Genomic DNA, 22,567 nt, shown 5'->3' with positions numbered 1-22,567 from the left:
TAGAAACAGTAAATCGTAAATAGATATTATTATTTGATCATATATTGAAATGTTGATCAGAAGTTTTATTTAAATTTATCAGAACACTGATCCAATCATGGTGACTTTCACAGTGAAAGGAAATAGATATGATTAAAGTGATAGGTTTTAAATTTTGTGAGACTTAATTACTTGACTGACATTGAGCGGAATCACTCAGAACCAACTATTTTTAATTTTTTTTATAATTCTATTTCAAAATAAAGGGAGGGTTAAAATAAATGCTTGAAATTTCCTTTTATTTTCTTTTGCTGCAATTGAATTCCTACTTCAAAAACTTGGATCATATCAATTCATCACTGGAGCACAAATCCTCACAAAAAGAAATTCGTCAGACACTTTTACCTCTAATTTTATCAATTAGGCTTTCTACGAAATTACCTTACTGAAGTAGTGCCTCTCATTTATCTCTGATTTATACAGTTGCTTGGCTAGCACTGACAGAGATATGAAATTTGTAGTTTGGCAAGTACTGCACAAAAGGACTGAATGCATGTTATTTCCTAAAAGGATTTTATATTGAACATCTGTGATGAGTGGAATATCATAGCTTTTTAAATATATATATTTCAACTAAATACAGAAACTACCCGCTGAAAACTTTTGAATTCAGAGCATTAATTTTGACTCATCCTGTATATACAAGGTGGAGCAAAAAAAAAACCCTTGGGCAAAGTTATTGAATCATAGAATTGAAGTTAACAAATTTCCTTTTAAAGTGTATTTATGTTTTTGTCTACCACTTCAATTATAAAAAATTTAATAACATATTTCTTAATTTACGCATTGTATCTTCGCTGTTTTATAATGTCTAGAAAAAGATCTGCTACTTTTGGGTTGTTTCAGCAAGGAAAATGACAATGTAAAATCGCTCCCTTGAATAATGGGCCTCGGCATTCAGTGTCTGATGCAATCTGTCGTTTCAAAAAGCTTAGTAATAATGGTATAAGTTCAGGAAATGGAAGAAAATACATGGTGAACACTTTTAATGACCTTCAGACCATCAAATGGCGAGTTCATCGAAATCCGAGGGCTTCCACAATTGGCAAAAACAGAGCGTTGACTGAGCCTTACAAGTTTTTAAAAGTTCAGCTTTTCACTGAAGAAAACAAACTCGTTCAGCTCCAAAGGTACCGAAAACTTTTCAGATGGGCAGCAAGTCAACTCTGAGAGAGATTTCTTTTCACGAATCAGAAACTCTTTATCGTCCAACAAGTTCGTAACTTCTAGAACGATAGGATCTGGTCTGTTGACATTCCAAGCAGCTCGGTAATTGTTGAATGTCGCCAATATCCAAAGTCAGTTATGGTCTGGGGTGGTATTTGAGCAAGCGACAAAACTCTTCTGATTTTTGGGGATGAAGGCGTTAAAATAAATCAAAAAGTGTACCAGCGGAACATTCTAGAAGCCGTTGTACTTCTGTGGGCCAAAATGCACTTCGGAATATAAATTAGACGTTTCAACAAGACTCCGCACCCGTTCACAAGGCCAAAAAGACACAAGAGTAGTACAAGGCGTATTTTCCGGACGTGATACCCCCCCCCCCCTTCTCGCAAGATCTAAATTTCATGGATTACAGTGTATGGTCCATTTTAGCGTCTAGGGCTTGCACTAAACCACACAAAAGTTTGGACTCTAAAGCAATCACTTCGTCAGGAATAGAACAGATTAAAATTAGAAAACTTGCGGCCCATTGCTGAAAATTTCTGTAAGCTTTTGCGCTTTTGCATCGCTGCAAAAGGCGGTCACTTTGAAACCAATTAAATTTGTGTATTAGTAAAAGTCTACTCTTATTATTATTTGTTATATTTTATTAATTTATTTATTTTTAATAAAGTTATATTAAAAATTGTGTGTCCAGGTTTTTCTGATCCACCCTGTAGTTGTTTAGACTGTTGTTGTTTTTCATTTTAATAAAAGTTTTCTTCAAGAAATTGGTCGCTATTTTTCAGTTTCTGTTCCAGTCTCGCCGAGTCAACGTGTCTGCTTTTTGAGCCCTACTGAAGTGTCCTTCTACAAGAAGATCGAGCTCGGGATAATCCTTAGTCGTCATCTGGCTTCCCATGAATCCTGGAACTTGCTTTTCATTCATTCAGATGCGTCGTTTGTCAAATTCAACTTCTCAGTTCCTCACAGCGCCCGAATGGCTTTACTTGCAAGAAGGAATGAACCTCCTTCCATCACGGCTTACGATATCATGGAAGTAATTGCAGACCACCACAGACTTTACAGAAGAACGACGGCAATGGTAAGTCACTTATAATGATGAATAAAAACATCTTCAAAGTTGAATTCATTTTCTGATTAGTCAATGAATAAAAAACCCATTTTATTCTAATGGAGTTGCTCATAAAAATCTAAGTAAGGTAACAAATCTTCAGGATTACATTTCAACTCGGTATAACTTAATCACTTAATTACTATCATAAAAAAAAAGAATTTAAGATGAAAATTTCGTATTTCTGATGATTTCGCAATTGTTATTAAATTATAAGCATGATGAAAAGTGAGGCTCGAAACAGTACAAGTGATAGCAATAAATGATACTCGTCGTCCTATTAAGGCATCTGGGTTCGAAATGACTGTTACAAAAAGGCCAAAGTCAACCCATGCCCCAACCAAGAACGAATGTTGGGAAACTATTTTTATTGAACCATGCAGGGAAGCAAGAATCTTATCCGTCAACTTCTCATCCCCATATTTGATGTGCCCCATTCTGAAAGATAGAATACAGCTAATAAATGGGACAATTATTTTATTTTGCACAGATATTCCTGCTAAAAATTTCAAAATTATTTTCATTTTCTGGAACATCCTGCTTCCAAAGCAAAAATAAACTTTATCACAAACACATAACAGAAAATTGAAAATTTTAATCAAGACAATCAGCTCAATTTCTTGACATTCATGACAGGAATAACAAACTAAATGCCTATAATAATAATCAAACTTGATTATAAAAATCTGAAAACTGCTATTAAAATCAAAAGTAAATGCACTGAGACTGGATGTTTAAAGACAAAGATATTTGAAAGGTAAAACCCATATTTTTTGTATGTGACTAATGTATGCCAACTATTGCTGTTTTGCCAAAATTTTCTACAGAATCATCGCAATTCAATGAGTTTTTATACAAAAAAAATTAATTTGACAAAAATTATTCAGGTATGAATATTTCTGGTAACAATATAAATTTTAATATTCACAGGATTTTATTATCAGTTAATGGAATTATTTAAATTTAATTTGTTGTATAAGACGCGACTTCTTGTCGTGAATTTGAGAAAAATTGTCTACAAGAGTCCTTAACAGTTATAATAATAAATCAAGAAAAACGACTAAAAAATTAGATATTAATAAAAATAAAAAAGTTTTGAAAATGTGATTATTTTATTAGTGTGCCGAAAAGTTGAATATATATAGAAGTCAAAATATAAATGTGTAAAAACATTAAAGAATAATGCAAGTAAATCAAGTCATAATAAATATTATAAGGAAGAAAATTTTTTAGACATTTATTGAAAATTAAGAATGTATATTAAATATTTATCACTATATTTTTGAAAAAAATTACCTTTAAATACACTAACAAATGCAATTTATAAAATACTTTTCATATTTCATATTGACACGTAAATTCTTCTCTCAGTTGCAAGACAATAAGCATGAATAAGCAATAAGCAAGACAATAAGCTTCAAATGTTTGAATGAAATCTTTAACAAATTGAAAAGAGCAAATTAGTTTTGAATGTCTGCAAAAAGCACATATCAGGCTTTCAAAAATAAAACAATCATAGTCTGCCTGTGACATGCTCATACACTAAAAAATTAATTGGAGATAAAGTTTTCAATCTGCTCAAAATGTTTCTTCCTCTGTCTTATTTTAGAAATTAAATCTGGAATGAGGGTTTGAAATTTTATTTGGTGCTTTTTTTTTCAAATTAATGACTATTTTTATGAATGAGTGCATTTATTCCAAATTTTACTTCTATCTAAACAAAATGCATTCTCCGAGAAACACGAGGAATAATTCAGCTTTTAAGAAGAAATGAATACAAAATGAAAGAACAATAACTACTGTCTAGAACAAAAAGCGATTTTTTTTCTGCTCAAAAGAAAAACAAAATGGATTCCGTAAAACTATTACACTTACAAGGATTTGATTGTTTTTTTTATTAAAATGGATCTTTTATTGAAGTATTTGTGCTTTTTATGTATGTATATGTTATCGCCTGCATGTATGAATACATTTATAAGCAAATGCCTTTGAAATCACTTCCAGAATTAAAATGATAAGAATAGAATAAATACAATAGTAAAAAATAATTTTAATCAATAACCATTTTTATTAATATAAAAAAATGATTAAATTTGAGATTAATCATTGTAATTGTTGTATTAAATTAAATTTTAATATAACAATGACTAATAAATTTCATATTAATATAAAGTTTAAGAAATAACGCAAAGCAAATTATAACAACAATAACTTAAAAAGTACAGACATTTTTACTTCTTTTGGTTTTATCAACTGTTGAAAATAATAATAATAATTCAATAAATTAGTGAAATACTATTTAGAAAAAATTATTTGATACATTAAGGATTTTTTTTTTTTGGAGAGACACGAAAAAAAGTCAATTTGAAGCAGATAATAAAGAACCGAATACCAGGCTCTTTGGAGAAAATATTCTTCGACCTTACTAGACAATCGTAATATAGAAAGAAGCGCCAAAACAAAAATATATAAAATAAACGAAGAAATAATTAATTTTAAACTCATGCAATAATTCAATGCTTATTTCTGCTCCTTCATATATGATGTCGTTAAAATTTTCTGTAAAAAGAAAAGAAAAGAAAAAGAAGAAAAAAATAACTTTTCATCTGAAATTGAACATTTTATTTATTTGTCTCTCCCAATCAATGAAGTGAGACAGTGGCAATCGAAAATGCCGACTTTATACACAAAAATGCACTTGACTGCCTAATAGTGAAATTCACAATCATCTAATACTCATACTTAATTATTATTGTATATTTTTTGCATCGATTAAAGAATGTTTGTGAAATCTCTCTCTAATAGAATTTAGTGAATAGACTCGACCATTAAAGTATAAAAACTAGAAATTATATGCATTTCGCAATGAAATCTCAGTATACAGGGCGTTACAAAAAATAACAAACGTTTGTTTCACTAAATATTGCACTTATATATATGCTTCCAATTACAAAGTTTTATTAAATAATGTAAATAATTGTATGAAGGCACTTTGGCTTCTGTCAAAAATAAAAATAAAAAGTTAAAACAATAAAATTTTTATACAGATCCTGTCGTGTTAAAAGGTTGATCAATAACATGTTTCTTTTACATACATGTAAGCACACGTAAGGTTTTACGCTCCTGTCAATTAACCCTTAACTGGAGAGGTGAAATTTTAGGACTCAACAGGGGAGGTGCGGTTTACGAGATCGCATTTCATTTACACTCAAATTAAATTTTCTAATGAATGTATTAGTATGAAAAACTGCCAATATATTTTGAAGATATTTTTCTTGGTATATAGATATGTTTTAGAAATTTTTTTAAATATATTATCATTGAAAAAAGTAAATACGTTGGAACATACATTTTCTTCTCAAATGACATGTTGCAATAAATAATATTCTTGAAAAAACGTATTACTTTTTACTTTCTAAATCATATTTATTTTTACAGTATATGAAGGTATATAGAAGACAATATAATGTAAAATTTAAGAATTATATGAAAAATTCAAAAAAAAAATGACAATGGGTAAAATTGGCCCTTTTTTTTATCGACTTGTATGACTTTTATAGCACGGTTTTCTAGGGCATTTTAAACATACATGTTAGAACTAGTATAAAAACCAACCTATAAATTATGTACATATATCTCTTAGTATATTAATATATTTTATAAATTTTTCAAAATACATTATCACTAGAAAAATTAATTATGTTTGAGCATACATATCCGAATCAGCTGAATGCGATCTTTCATTGAAAAACTCTTCTGTATAATTATCCTTATCACTAAAATCACTTTCTCCTTCATTTTAAAATGTCTGGAGCACTGCTTCATAATAGGATCAGTAAATTGGATGATATTTCGGGACCCAAGTTTTAGCGCCATCAGCTAAGCCTTGTTTATCACTGGGACACTAACAGGGAGGTGCAGTATTAGGGACCACGCTCAAAGAAATAACTCAATTATGTTTAAAAGATTCCGCTGATATCGGTTGAAAAAGTGCACATGTATTGAAGGTCACAAAACATGAAGCTACAGGGTTCAAGTCAATTCAAGTGAGCTAAAAATAGAATAGGGGTGACCGAAAATCCATCGCTAGCGGTCTCACAGACCGCACGTCCCCAGTTAAGGGTTAAATAAGCAGAAATAGGTTTATAATTTAAATTTAGAGTAGTTAATTACAAATGCAGATGTGATATTGACAAAATGTCTAACGAATTCGATACCGGATGAATGTATTCCCCAAAAGAATACGAAAGCATATTTCTATTTATATATAGCATAATTTCCTGAGTTATTGACATGCTGGAGCAGAATGCGAACATATTTCCTTTCGAATTAAAATTCGTAGGTTTGCGACTAATACAGTTTAATCGGACTGATGCAAACAACCTAATAAAATGTTTATGAATGAATCATATATGTTCCCAGACACTCTGTTTCCTATTTATATATACAGGGTGCCTCAAAAACCTTAACCACGGCTTTTATTCCTGAAATATTGATCATAGACATACTGTAAATTACAAAGTTGCGTAAAAAAAGGTGTAAAATGTTATGAAATCGATTAAAATTTTCAGGGAATTAAACTTCAAAAAATACAAAATTTAAATTTTTATACCGATTCCTACAAAAAAATTTCCAATGTGTAAAATTTGCCCCATCCTCTAATAAGGTCATGTACAAAATTTCAGTAATTTATCACAAAAAGTCTCATAGATATGAAACTACATAAATGCTGACTTAAACCACTTTTCGATGCCTGGATATGAGTTCGCAAAGAGAAAAAAATCAAGTCGTGAAGTTCGTGTTGTAGGGGTCGTACACAAATTAACAAAGAAAGTAATGATTGGATAAATAAATAGTAATTTTGCTTTTTATTGGTTCAAAAGTATTAAAAATTTGTAGAAATAATAACTTAAAGGAAATATTACATAAGTTTTTTTACAAGTTCATTGACTTTGCTATTTTTAAGTTATATTCTGTAATTCATGATAAAAAATATTAAAGTATTTTTTACGAAGCATAGATTTTAAAATTTGCATTTAAAAATAAAGATATAAAGCATATTTTATTTCCTTATGATGCATTCCTGCGTCGCGTCATCTGCACTGAAGCTGTAAACATTTGCATTTTAATTTGTGATTGACCCTTCACCAACTTTGTTTTAACATGTCTTTGCGAGTTTTCATGATAAAATTCTGAAATTTTGTACATGACCTTACTAGAGGATGGGGCACATTTTACTCACTGGTAATTTTTTTGTACTAGGTTAGTATAAAAATTTAAATTTTGTATTTTTTAAAGTTTAATCCCCTGAAAATTTCAATCGAATTCATAACATTCTGCTACTTTGTAATTTGCAGTATATGTCTGTGATCAATATTTAAGGAATAAAAGCCGCGGTCAAGGTTTTTGAGACACCCGGTATAAATATTTAAAAGACTGTTCCCCAATAGTGAAGTGGACAAATACAAAATTTTTCTCCAATCTTGATTACATTTTTACATTAACTTTCTACTTTTTACAGCAATGAACAAATTGCAATGACCAGGTACATGATCAAAATGAGCCTAAAATAACACGAGTGTGAATAAAAAACACAAAATTTGAAATTTCAGCAACTTTCTCGTGGAAAATGTATTGACATGAGACATAACCGATATTCCTGGATGGGTGCTGGAGTAAGGACCGTCCCCCCCCCACCCCATAACATTGTCCACCTCAGCAATGTTGATTATGATAACTCCCAGATATATTTGCCTGTATAAGAATGAAATTGAACTAAGCAATCATGAAATCTCCCGAACATGCGACCTAGGAAAATGCAGTTGCCCTGGCCTTAATAAGTGTGAGCCCTCTGGGCTAGAGAAATTTGGTGCCCCATTAGAAGAAATTTGAGGGTCTATGCTTTAGGAAAATTACCCAGTAGATAAAATAATGAATAGGGAATAGAGAAATAACATGGCTCTTAACGGTTTATAATTTTGTATATCGGTGCATTTTGAAATTAGTCTGTCCCTCCCCCGCTCGATTGTATATATGATAAATTTTAATATTAACATTGAAAAATTATTTTTTCTATAATATTCTTTATACACATTTAATACAAATATACAATAATGTAATTCACTATTAAATTATTATAATAAACATGTACAAATACTTTGTACTTCATTTGATATTTTTAAACTTGTTTTCTGAATTCATATAAAAATATGTATTTTACTTTTAAGTATAAAAAAACACAATGAAGCAAAATATTTATTGCAATCATATAAAAATTTATGTAACTTCCATTCTGCACTTAGCTTAGGATTTCTTCGCAGATATTATTCTAAATATGAAAGTTTTTAAAACTGAGACGCATGTTTATGTAATCTTACAAAATGCCTTATTATAATTTTACATGCACTAATAAACTATATTTAAATGAATGCTTTGGTTCAAAATTTAAAAATCAGTGTAGTGAGTTTTTAGATGCCTTTTATTCACTGGCTATTATAAGCCAGTGAGCTTGCTTTGACATATCAAACTTGGAGGTATTTTGCAATTTTTCTTGCCTGTTAAATTTTTGTGTTAAATCCGGCGTAGTCATTTACTTTTTAGTCATTATTAAATTGCTTTATTTTGAAAGCAGAAAATGGCTTTCAAAATAAAGTGGACATTTGGATCTATCTCAAATTTCATAGCTAATATTCCGGGTAACAGGTTTTTCACAAAGTTACTAAAATGAAAGGTTGTATAAAATAAATCTTTCATATGTTGATTAAATTAAAGATGTGTTGAAATATGAAATTAATTAAATTAATTTATTATAACAGAGTTTCACAATGCGCATTCTTTGGTGCCTAAATCTTCTACTGGTCCTCCTCTCCCGTGCAAATTTACCAAATATTAAATTAGTGTGCCTGATTTACCAGCACTTGTGTACTTATCTAAAAATATATGTTTATTTTTTCCCTAGATAAATAAAAAAAATAAGTTAAGGAATTCAATTTTAAAATGTTGCTTCTGCAAATAGCCATTATAATTATTTAATGCATATCTTACCATTAAAGTATCAAATTGATTATTTTATAAAGCTTGGTTATAAAATAATCGTTATAATTATAAAAAGAATTCAATTATTATTATTATTATTATTCAATTTTATAATTGAAGTTGTATGAAATAATAAGAATTTATTCTCTGAAGTAAAAAATATTCTATGAACTAAATTAATTCCATGAAATAAAAATTAACTATGAAATAAAAAGATTTAATGAAATAATAATTATTTTGTACTAAGCGTTTTAACGACAATCTTCTTTACAGAAATAAAAAAAGTGTGAAGTAATAAAGTAAAAAGTGTTAATGCATTATTTTCAATCCCTTTTCTTTGCAGCAACTAGAAGAAATCAACTTTCTTCATTACCTGGAAGCTGGAACTTGGTACTTGACAATTATTAATGACGATAACAAATCTGTCTTTGTGGTATTCACTCCAAACATCACAAGTAAGTAACAACTTCAGGCTGTGCTTCTGGGTGAATACGTTATAATACTTGCAATAAATTGGCAATAAATTTCAAGATATTCTAGGGAGAGGGATTTTTTTTTCATTTCCTGAATGAAGACAAATAATAAAATTGCATTTATTAATACATATAAAATAATTCGTTTTTATCTAATACAATCCAGCTGATTTTGAGTATTGTCTTTTTTCATAATAATTCTGATAATCAGGGCTGGAACTAAACTCCTGTACGGCAGTGCTATGCCAATGTATGTCATGTAAATCCTTATTTGATAATTGCAATTGCCCTGTCGGCTGTATGTTCGCATATCTATCTTGTTACTTTCTCATATGTGAAGAGAAAGTAATGTAATCGAATCCGAGAGTTTGACGATTCTCCAAGTTTCAGATATCTCTGAATCCAAAAGACACATTTTTGGCATTAAGTGAACACGATAAGTCAAAAAAGTTTGGAGCTAGATTAATGGAATATGTCTTTACATAAAATGTATGGATTTTTATCAAGTTTTGGAAGAAATTCGTCCAGAGATAATCTGCCTGTTCGTCTATACGAATATGAATTTACACGATTACTATAAAACGAAAAGAGCTTTAGGGATAAAACCTGGAACACATATTTAACATCTAAAGCGTAAATACTTAAAAAAATTAGGAAAACGAAGTCCGGCAAGAGGTGACCGTCTTTTGGTCCGTACTTTCACTAGCATGTAAACGTAATTACGCAAATACGCAGAACGCAATAACTTAAATACATCAAATTTGATAGATGAATACACATGAAGTATATTAAAATGTGAATAACTTTCTAAAACTCCATTTAGAGAAATTTAATGCAAATTACTTCTATTGAGCAAACGCATCCAAGAAGCCTTCTTTTTTGCTGGTAATTAATGGGTCCGATTTTTCAAATAACCGATTCTTATTCTTTAAGGCTTATAATAAGAAATCAGCACAAACAGGAATCATCTTAAATGCCCGAGATCTACTTCCAACGACCATCTCTTCATAACAAACAAGGATGTTTATCATGCCAAATACTACTGCAAAATCAATAGATAATCATATTGCCTCTTTCTCGATAGAATTAAATAATTTTGTTACTTGGTATGCGTCATTTTTTGAAGTACAGATAGAATTTTAGAATCGACTCGCTTCTTGACGGGCTAAAATTTTTAAATTTCCTACGCATTTATGCTCTTGATAACAACAGACTGTTTTATTATTTTCAGAATTCAGTTATCATTGAATCGATTGCATTATTCAGGTTTTAATTCCATAAGTGTGAAAAAATTGATTTCATGATTCAATAATGTGTAAAATAGCAATTTATGATTTTTTTTAAAAAGAGGAATGATTAACATATTTTTTTTTTCTTTTCGTTATAACAATTAAATTATTTTTCATTGAATTTGCATATAACTGAAAATAAACATTTTCAAAATCATTCTCTGAGAAATTTCAGAACATTGAAAATCTTTACTGGATTTTTGAAGCGGAAAAGATAATCACGTCCCAAATATTTTTTGCAAAAAAATCAATTTATAATTGTAAAGGGATTTTCTTTAATGCAACTAAATTTGAATGAATTAAATACTATAGCTTCGAGTTGATTAAACATATCGCAATATAAAAAATTATTTGATAAAAGCCTTTAATAAGCAATAAAATTTACAGCACGAAATAGGATATTTTTTCCTTTCAACTCATAAATTTAAAAAAAAAATCTGTTTATTATTCAATCCATTTCTTGCGAAATTTGGCAAATCAAAGGAAAAAAGAATTATCTTCCTAAATAATTTTTTGAATCAATCCTTTGACTCTGTGTGAATTTCTTTTGAAGGGAATAGAAAAATAAACCTTCTTACAGATGAGCTGTTTATTTTCAGGAGAAATTCCACTCACTTGTCCTAATGCTTGTCATGATCATGGGAATTGCCATTTGGGAAAATGCCACTGCTTTCCTGGTTACATCGGACCGGATTGTGCTGACAGTAAGTAAATCTTTGGGAATCCTTACTCAATATCATTTTCGCAATTGTAAGTCTAAAAATTTCTTTGGTCTAACATTCGTATCTTGTCATAAGCAATGGTTTTTTACTAATGCATGCCACTTTATTGTTTCTGCAAAATAATTTTTAAACTTTTTATTCATTTCAGCTTAAATAAAATTAAATTGAAATAAAAATTAAGATATAGATTGAAGTGAATTTCAAAAATAATTTTAAAGCGCCTTACTTATTTATTTTATATATTAGATTTTAAATATAAATCAAATTTAAATAAAGTTCTTTTAAAGGTCTCATAATTTAAAAGTTCGTGTAATCTTCTCCAGCGTTCATGCTCAGCAAGTGTGTCGTAGAACGATGAAGATAATCAAATTGGCATCTGGACTTCTTCTTTTTTTATTTTTTGACTACTCACCGAATTTCACTTATCTAGAGTCTTACATACCCTAATTATACATATAGTACAACCTTTGACATCTAAATTTTCATACAGATTAACGATTCTGTGAATCATTTATAAGACCTAAATTATGTCTACATGTCCCAAAAACATCTTGTGTTTCTGAATTCACAGTATGACGGAAATACTTTTTTTTTTCGTAATCATCAGAATTTTCTCTCATCTTATGCGAGAAAAATAAAAAAAAAGCAATAGTGATGAGAAAAATTATTTGCCTCATATGTACAGGTGCAGATTCTTCATTTTTCAGAAATTCATCTCGCACCGTTATGGCGAAGCTTTTAAATAGACACCTGCATCTACGTAAAGCTAGAGGGATTGTATTTTAATTAAATTTCTTTCTTTGCTTGATATCATAATTAAAAAGTACTTACTGAGTAATGCCATTTTATTGTAACTTCATTATTATTAACGTCAATAATTTGATAATACTCCTGAATTAATTACTCTAACTAATTAACTAGATAAAGCTTTCAGATAAAGGACATCCATAGTTTTTGGCAAATTTTTGTGCTGACTAACTGGAAATTCCACTCTAGAATTATGTGCAATGTATTTGGCTTTAGAAGAAATTTGAAATTAATATTGGCAAATTTAAAAGATTAAACTTGAATAGATGACAACCTAAAAAGTTCTTTGGTCTCAGATGCTTAAAAACTACATTGGTTTAACATTTAATATGTTTTAATACCAATTGCTACTAAAAATAGAGCGCCCATAATTACAAAATTCAAATAACATTCAAGTTAATTATCATGGAATAAGGAGCAGCTTGAACTCAAAGAACGCCAATGTACATGAAAAAAATATAATTTGTGTAGAAGTGTGTTTTGACTTTATGAAGATTTTATAATCCACATTGACACTTATACTACTTTAAGAGCCAAAAAAATAAAAAGAAAAAGAAAGTCTTTAAAAGCCTATTAAATTTTCCTAATGTTTAGTCAAATATTCCAAATCCATTATTTGATTTTTATCTCTGTTGATGTGACAGTTTTAGGTAACAGAAAAAAGGTTTGTATTCAAAATACTACTGCAATTAGGCACGTCACATCCCCATTCCTAGAGTAAAGTCATCATGATAAGTTTGGATTGAATGTGAGAAAGTATGAAGCTGTTTTTATTTTTTAACTTTTATGAATGAAAAATGAGAAGTGTTTAAAGTTATATGAAATAAACTTTATAAGGTTGAATTTTTTTTACATCATATAAATTTTAACAGCAAAATGAGTTACTGACTCATTACTCATTACTGGCATTTCAAATGATCCCCTTATTTTGTAATTTAGAGGTTGGAGAAGAGATTACTCTTCTCATTGAACAACCAATTGGAATATTACAGCCACAGAGCGGAAGGGGAGAAGGAAATCCAGATATACATACATATTTCGAAATTTCACGGCTGCTTCAGTATATTTCCTAGAATAACGTGACGTGTATAATAGAAAATCAATTCCAAATAATGAAACAAAAAATATTGTAAGTAAGAGCAAAAAGAGTCCTTATTTGCTTAAGCGCACAACATTTATTTTTCAAGTAAATAGGTTACAAACATCATCAATTCAAAGCAATAAAGACAGTTTCTTGACAAAAAGAAAAAAAATAGTATTACTTCAAAATGTATGCATACGAAAAAAGTTTTGAAGTTCTCAGACATAAAATTGACAAAGGATAATAGTGCAGGGTTTAAAAATAGGTATATGTATATAAAACTATTTTTAAAAGAACTTTAAAATAAATTAGAAGAAAAAGAAATCAAAAATTTTCAATACATAAAATCTTGAAAATGTGCAAAAGCTTTAATCAATAAGTTAAAAATGTGAACGACCATGTGTCATTTCGAAAAAGTAAATGTATAATATAAATTATTAAATAACAGAAATGTATCAAAATGCTTGCATAGAAACTCTTTTTAAAAATCGCATTATATCCCAGAGTTAAAAGAGATTTTATATTTCCAACGAAGTAATTTTTTTTTTCTCTTAGACAAAGAGTAAGTTTTGTAATCACCAAAAAATTCGATCAGGATATTTTGATGCATCTTCAAATATTAGATCTCCTTGGGTCCGAAAAATTTATTGTTTCAGGAAATCCTTCTTCTGAGTGTGCGATGAAAAATACAATAGATTCAATGATGAATACCAATGGTTTATTCTGCTTGAAACCTCAGATAACAAAACACGGACGAAGCATACACAAAACAGCACATACAGAAATCAACAGCAATCGGTATTAAAAAACTACGACATCACAAAGCGTTTAGATAGACTGGCACTAAACGCTTTAAACATAGCTTTATCTTGCGGGGATTTTTTTAGTCTTCCTGACAAAGCAAAGACGATTCAAAAAGAATATCGTATCTTTGCTCTTAACTTATCCAAAATTTCAATAGTTTGTTAGCAAAGTCTCAAAATTCACCGCCAAGTCTGATCTATTTGACATCCATTCATCATCTGTTAAAACATTTGCAAACCACTTATCCCTACCATGAAATTAACACTGCTGGCAAGCGATATAACAGATTCGTCTATTGCGTTCTTGAAAGACTCCAATAGTCTCATTTTCCAGAGCTATGATCAATAACTCGATATGGAGCTAGCCGATTGATGAGAATAACTTTCGACTTGGCGTTGTTTGACCTCTAAACTCTACAGGCAAAATCGATCGGTGTCTTGCCATAATACAAATTCCTTCCCAATTATTCTGCAGCTTCGTGCTCAGACATCTCCGTAGCTTCGGATTACATATTTGACTTAATTACACCCATTAAAATAATGGTTTGTTGCTCTTAAATCGTAAGGTGTCTTCATTTGTTCCCTTGACAGGTTAATTCGCTTTTTTGAAAATGCGTGTTTGCTTTCCAACCATGCCTCTAAATTCTTCATACATTCATTCATTCAGAAAGGAGGCACTCACTCGGCTGTCCAAAGAGGAAATCACAGTGCAATCATAATATTCGACCAAAACGCCTTTCCCACAGATTCCATCCAGTCAACTCATGAGCTGCGCTCCAACAATCCAGGAGAAAAAGTGGACAATGTGCATCCCAATTTATCTGATTTTTTTTAAAGAGATAACAAAAGTTGAATTAAAATTTTTCGATTGAATCTCTCAACCATGCAATTGTTTTCAGGTTTTATTGTTGTCGTTCAAATCCATTTTCATTTTCCCGTATTTCTTTGATTTTCTGCCAGCAGCCTTCAAGAAAATGTTAGGACTCGTGCAAATAAAGTTTTCCTTCCACTTCTGAGCCAGTTCTACTCTTAAAAGAGCTCACCGGTGTCCATCAGCATCGAATTCAAGAGACCACAGCTAGATCCTTCCAAGTCGAGTCTAGTTTTTTTCTCCGCTAAGTGAGGAACCTTTTTGTTCTTATTCTTGAGCTTTATTTTACTACAGAACAAGGCTGGGACTAAAGTCAACCACTCAAGGATTTATAAAAATTAAATTTCGCTTCACAAGACAACAGCAAGTTTTTTTACCTATAATCTCTTGCATTCACTCTATACATTCCCCCTTTTTATTGCACTTTGGTCTGTCATCCAGATCATTACATTCCTTTTCGATGATGCTTTTGTTCCAAGACAGCTAATCTTCACAAATAAATTTAATCAAGGCTATGAGCTAACCGTTCTCAACTATCTTGGCTTGAGACTTCGTCAACACATCAGTGCAGTATCCTCTTTTGATAGCATTCTTACGGAAAATCCTTCAGAAGGGTGTACGGTGAAACCCCAACTGGTTTAATGACGAATAACGGTGTTTTATTGAACATAAAAATAAGAAACACAACTAACAAAACACAAAAGCGTACACAAAAAAAATGCAATAATCGACAACAATCTATATTAAACAACCACAACAGCACTATCGCTCAAAGAAGATTCACTGGACATCAACACTACAAACAGAGAATTCATTCGTCTACTACTCTCCATTCGACAACTCCTTGAATTCTGTCTTTCGGGTATTTCCAGTCCAGAAGATGCATTATCTAGAAGGATAATGCATCTTCACTTTTAATCTAGTTTCGGGATCTTTTATTTTTTTAACCAAAGTTATCAAATTCGTCACTAAAATATCCGTAAAACTCTCCTAACATGAAACTAAATGTGCAGGAAGAATATTACAGATACATAACAATATTCTTGGCATTATGTCTGTATGTAATACGATATTTCAAACACGCTACGAGAATAAAATTTGACATGTTCTGTAGATTTTTCTTAAAATTTAATCTAACAAGAGAAAGTCTGCCAACAGGAAATTTATCATTATTTCACTTTGTCATCTTGAAAATGTGCTGACTTTTAGATCCATTCACAAACTTTTTGCACAAAAAAATTTGATATCATTTGAACAATGTAACTTAGGATCGTTAATAATTTTAGACAGCATTATTTTATTTCAGATGATAAATAATATATGTTATATCTGTAGTTACTAACGCAGCAGTCTTACTGGCAACTGAACTAGCCATTCAGACACTAAGTCAGTAAAAATGTGGTAAAACTTTATTGTATTAGCTAACTTCATTTTTTACATGGAATAATCTTATAACATTGTCTTTTTCATGTCGAGAAAAGGTATACCAGATGAATTCAGTTTGTAATTTTCAACCTCGTATTCGTGTTTTAGGATTTGCTTTCTCTGGGGAATTACTTTAATAACATTGCCTTTAATTTTTGTTGGACATTTGGAAAAAATCCATACAGAAATTTATTTCGGATCCGAATTTTTATGGTGTCCTTGTGTTTTTCCAATTCCGCGCCATAATCTCAAGTAAACAAATCGATTCGAACCCGGCCTTTTTGCAAGTTTCGTGATTTGTGTTTGGCAGCAACTGCAATGCCAATTTGGCTACTATTTAAACTCACCTCGTGTAAGTATTTTTTTTTTTAGACGGAATATGAGAAGTGGTTTAAATTGTTCGGTCGAGGCGGAAGCGAAGTTAGCTGCGTGCAACTAGTTTGTTGCATCACCATTTTAAGATGGTTTCTGTCGGTTCGTTTAAATGTTAGAAAGGATGAATGGTTCGAATCTGTTGACCAAGGTCTGGGAATGTTAATTTGAACTTTGATTTTAACATTTAACGTATTATTTTGATTGTTCCAGTAATGAGCACATTGACTTTATGCTTTATAATCAATAAAATTTATTTTAAGGAAACTGCTTTCAACTTTATGCCTCCTCAACATAAAATTTCTCTGCTAAAATTTGGGTTAGTTTACTCAGAGGAATAACAATTTTAATGCTATTGAGCGTACTGCGCACCAGGCTACATGGGCGATCTTCCTAGATAAAATATTTGGCTTTTGGACTGTCAAAAGATGCTTTAGAAATAAATTTGTAATAAAACCAATCTTTTAAATCATTAAAAATAGGATTCTTTTTTGATGATTTTCTATTCAATATAATAAATATTATGGAATTTTTTAATAAGTTTCCCTTAAATGTGCGAAAAGGTGAATCCATTTGCATAGAAAAAAATCAATTAAATTAAACAATTAACAGATAATTGAGCTCTAAAGATATTAAAACAGTGTATTGTCGTCAATAAACACGTGAGAAAACCCTCAAAGCTTTAGAACATCAGAACTAGAGAGAAAATTTGATTTTTAAAATTTAATTTTCATAAACATGAAACAGGTCAATATAAATAAAAGTTGCGTAAATTTAATATTAATGTCCCTACTTTTTTATTCATAAAATGATTTGTTGAAAAAATAAAAACAAGATTTTTATAACAGTGTTGACTCTTTCTGAAATTTTTGAAGTCAACCAGCTCTGTGAAGCTTAACTTTCAAACAGATTGAATCTCTATAATACTCCTATATTTCTTTTTGAAGACCATTTATTGGGCAGGGACCATCTGATGAAGTCGAAATCCTCTCTGGTATGTGAATCATTTAATTTAGAGATCTTTTTTTTATTCTCTTCGGGGCTATACCAGTTTCTAATATAGAAAACATTTTACATAGTGATAGAAGAAAAGTGTGTAATTAGCTTTCCTTTGACGGAAGTGTAATCAATAATTATTATTTCCGAAGACCAGTCTTGTCTCAAATATTGATTAGTTACACATTTAAATTAACTTTTCGAACACGAGCATCCAGTCCCATTCACATTGAGGGCTAAATTAAGTTACCGTTCCTCGTCTGTTAAGAGGGCGCTCGAAAAGGATCCGCTCGGCTACATTGCTTGGCGATGCGATACGGCAGCTAATCTAATTTGGAAACTCCTGCCGTAATTGTCTTCCTCCGGAAAAATAGTGCGCAGGAAAAGTTCATTAAAATGCATGAATAATGAATTGACTGGTTTACGAAGGTAAGAAATTTATTTTGCCTAGTTTTTTGGTACGGAATTGGTGATTCAATGAACATTTTGTAACAAATCATTTGAAGCTGAATGTGGAGTTACCAAATTTTGATAATTTTGCTTTGGCTCTCCGCCTTTTTTCGGAAAAGAAAAGAAATTGATTTTGACAATTCATTATGCATCAGCTTTTACACATTCGGTAGAAAATAGCGATTTTATAAATGATTCATTCAGATGGTGTATGTATTAAAATATACCTCTTCACTTAAGAGGCATACTTTCGTATTAAATATTTGCTTGCATTTGTAGGAAATTATATTTTCTTGGGGGGGGGGATTTTTCTTTTTAGTCAAATATAATAAGATATAACAGTTTTAGAACCTATATTTTCATATTTCTTTTAATTTGTACTATATTTGTAATTGCCTAAAGAGCTGACGAGTAGATTAAATTGTCTTCTAGATAAAGTTAAAATATTTCCATAAGAACAGTCCGCTTGATCCAAAATTGAAAGTTTTTAATCAAAACTATAATCCGTAATAAAAAAAAATCAATAATTTCTTGTATAACACAACAGGAATACGAGTTTCAATTATTTTCCCCAAAACTTGTTACTGCTTGCATCAAATTTTAATTTTTACTCATTCCAAACAGTCAAATAAATTTTAATTAAAAATTGACAGTTAGAAATTTGTTAGATAATCTGTCCATTTACGTCTGTTAACAAAGCGACATAAACATTAAATTGGTTAACTTGAAAATCAGACAGCAAAATAAAACCGTGTATGGAAGAATTTTGTTGACGGGGAATAATTAAGAAAAAATATCTTTATTTTAAAGATATATAACTAAAATGAAACATTAAAAGAAATCCCTTTTTCTTATTAATTGATAAATTTTCCTTCTCAATATTAAATGATATTTTTCTTTTTTAATCTAATTACAGAATTGACACAAGCAAAGTTCAGAGGATAAATGACGGTTTCATTAATGAATTTCCTTCAAGGTATCGCTTAAATAAAAAGAAGAATGCCTCCAAATTTACTGCGAACGAAAATTTATAGTTAAATATTCTTGCTACCTTCATGATATGCTTGGATTTGTAGTGTTCAATATGAAACTATATTTTTTCAATATTTTCAGAATATAATTATCAGTCAATCGAGTAAGATTTCTGTATTGAATGGTACCACGTGATAATAAATTCGGATTAACATCAAAGTAAAGAATTACAAGTTAAAGATCAAAAAGTTGAAAATAATATATATAATATTAAATAAAAATATATTCTGTTATTATATAATTAGCTAATAAATTTTTTAAAACTATTTTTACTAAATTTATTCTGTAATCAAGATGGTTTAATATACTTAAAGATTCTTTTTTTAATCCTATAGATTTTAAATGAATTATTTATCACCTTCCAGAAATAGAGCTCTTAATGCCATTAAATTTGTAAAAATAATTTTGATTTTTTAAAGGATATTATGAAAAAATAAAAATTCATTTCATAATATATTTAACATATTTGCAGATAAAGAAAATAATGTTTACCCCTCAAAAAATCTAAAAATCTATCTGCTTTGCACAATCCAATCGTGAAAATATTTTTTTAAAAATCGACATTTGAAAAAATAAATTGATCTATGCGTCCTAACTAAATCAAAGAATTCCAATACTTTATTATTTTACCTTGATTTCAATAAAAAAAAATTCTGACGAAAGTTGAAATGTTAAATAAATTTAATTCTTTAGCATATTTTTAAGCCAATAAAGTTTTATGGAAGAAATGTATTGACATAGACTGTCCAATCTATATTCATCCGAAATTTGAATTATAAAAATGACTGTGTTTAAATAATCAAACACCAAACTTTAATAGAATGATAAACCTGAGTAAAATGTAATTTCATTGAACTTTAGAGAAAATCTAGCAAAAGCTTGCGAGATAAAATAATTTGAAAATAACACTCTTATCAACCATCTAACTAATCTATCAAACAGGTCAATTAAATAACGAATATAGATTGAAAATCAAAAGTGAAAGATCCACCAGACTCCAGTAAAATGTATTTGATTAAGCAATGAGCAGTTAAAAATTCTAAAAGATCAGAATCAATAAATATATTCAAAACTTATTCTTCACATTTCGTGGGGAGGTAGGGAATATTCGATTTCATATAAGAAAATATGTCCGCATGCGTGAGTACTGTTCGTCAACGGATTCTGAGACGACCACATTTCGACGACTCCATCTCAATAAGAGGTGAGACGCGGAACGATGAATGCATTTCCGGTATTCCCTTTGACCTTGGATTTCCCTTATTAGATACTAGTAAATGTAAACATGTCCTCCTTTCATCTTTCCTTTCACCCCTATTTTGACGGATTAAACTCAACCTAACGCATGCGCAAAAGCGCGGAGGGTTTTGCAATCCGTTGCTGAACAGTAGACGGAGCTGTGTGTACCCTACCAGAGTAGAAGTCGCCCGACTACTCCTGCTGACATCAGTGTACGAGCTGACTTACTAGTGATGAGAAGAATCGTTTTCCACATCAAGAGCTAGCGGATATGCAACTCGCACATGGGACAGCTGGAGAAAGCGGTCGCCGGGCTTGGCAAGTTAATGAAAACCGATACTCCGACAGAAGGATACCACAGCATGTTTTCACGTGCGAATCGCAACTGTGCGAACATGATTCACTGCGCAGCAGCATGCATTCTACGGAGAGAAAACGCATGACACGTACTGCCAACGTCGCAGAACAAATCCTACAATCTATCGAAGATCATCCGACTACCAGCACAAGATATATTGCTCAACAGCTTGGGATCTCTGTCAGCAATGCGGCGGATACCGCACGAGGAACGTGTACATCCTTATCATCGACAAAGTGTACAGTTACTGCATCCTAACGATTATCTGAAGTGTGCGGAATTTGCACAATTTTTCATGCAGAAAGTGATGAGAAGAATGCAGAAAGGTGTCGTGGCACCTAGTTTTCCAGTTTCTGTCCTTTTTACAGATAAAGCTTCATTCAGTCTTGAAGGTGTGTTCAATTCACACAATTCACATGTGTGGGCTTACGAAAACGCTCATGGTACGAACAGTCACTATGCGCAAAATCGTTTCGCTCGTAAATGCGTGGGCTGGAATTATTGGTGACTGATTTTGTTGAGACCTTACTTGCTACAAGACTTACTTGCCCCGAGTGGACGGTCAGAAATACCTAATCTTTCTCGAGACAGTGTTAACAACTTTTCTGGGCGTTCTTCCTGTGCATATCCGCTGAGATATGCTGTATCAACATGACGAGGCTTCAGTAGATAGAATAGTTGTTGCGTGTGATTACCTGAACCGAGCATTCGGAGTTTGATGGATCGGCAAAGGTGGACTGATCTCTTGGCCACCCAAGTCACCTGATTTATCTCCCATGAATTTCTTTTTGTGGGGGGAGGTCATGAAAGACCATGTGTATGAAACCTCCGTAGGCTGTGAAATGGACCTTGTTGCACGAATAGTGGCCAAAGTAGGTATTGACCGTGATATGCCAGGTGTTTTTGATAATGTTCGGCGGTCAGTGCAACGGTGCTGTGAATCCTGTATTCCTGTAAATGGTCCCAAATTTGAGCACCTATTGTGAATTTGTACTTTACCTTGTTGGAATAAGTCATATTCGTTACCCCTTAACTGTACTGTTTCTTTGTGTTCACTTCACTTGTCCTTTTTATCCATGCAGATGACGTTTGCGGGCATACTTTCCTAGATGAAATCGGTTTGCTGACGTATTTCCTATCCACCCATGAAATTTGAAAGATAAGTTTTGAATCACCCTGTATAATAAGAGAAGATTTGAAGAAATAATTTCCTAAAATTTTCTTTTTCGGGTTATGAAATACGCTGTTGTTCATTAAAAGTGCAACACCTTGAAGGAAAGCAAATAGAAAAAAAAAG

The 22,567-nt window shown here is 30.9% G+C and overlaps 1 protein-coding gene across 5 annotated transcripts in view; it reads left to right on the top strand.

Annotated features, from left to right (window-relative positions):
* Positions 1 to 22,567, top strand: part of LOC129958537 (teneurin-m-like) — a 416,933-nt gene that overhangs the window by 248,787 nt on the left and 145,579 nt on the right. For 4 of the 5 annotated variants that reach the window (XM_056071080.1, XM_056071079.1, XM_056071077.1 and 1 more), the window contains 3 exons: positions 1,992 to 2,287; positions 9,696 to 9,807; positions 11,714 to 11,818. In XM_056071080.1, the coding sequence (XP_055927055.1) occupies positions 1,992 to 2,287; positions 9,696 to 9,807; positions 11,714 to 11,818 (513 nt within the window). The remainder of the gene's footprint in view (positions 1 to 1,991; positions 2,288 to 9,695; positions 9,808 to 11,713; positions 11,819 to 22,567) is intronic. The other variant, XM_056071076.1, reaches the window with a different exon arrangement.

Source organism: Argiope bruennichi, chromosome X1, assembly GCF_947563725.1.
Source record: "Argiope bruennichi chromosome X1, qqArgBrue1.1, whole genome shotgun sequence".
NCBI classification, from domain to species: domain Eukaryota; kingdom Metazoa; phylum Arthropoda; class Arachnida; order Araneae; family Araneidae; genus Argiope; species Argiope bruennichi.
This window is presented reverse-complemented; position numbering and strand designations above follow the sequence as displayed.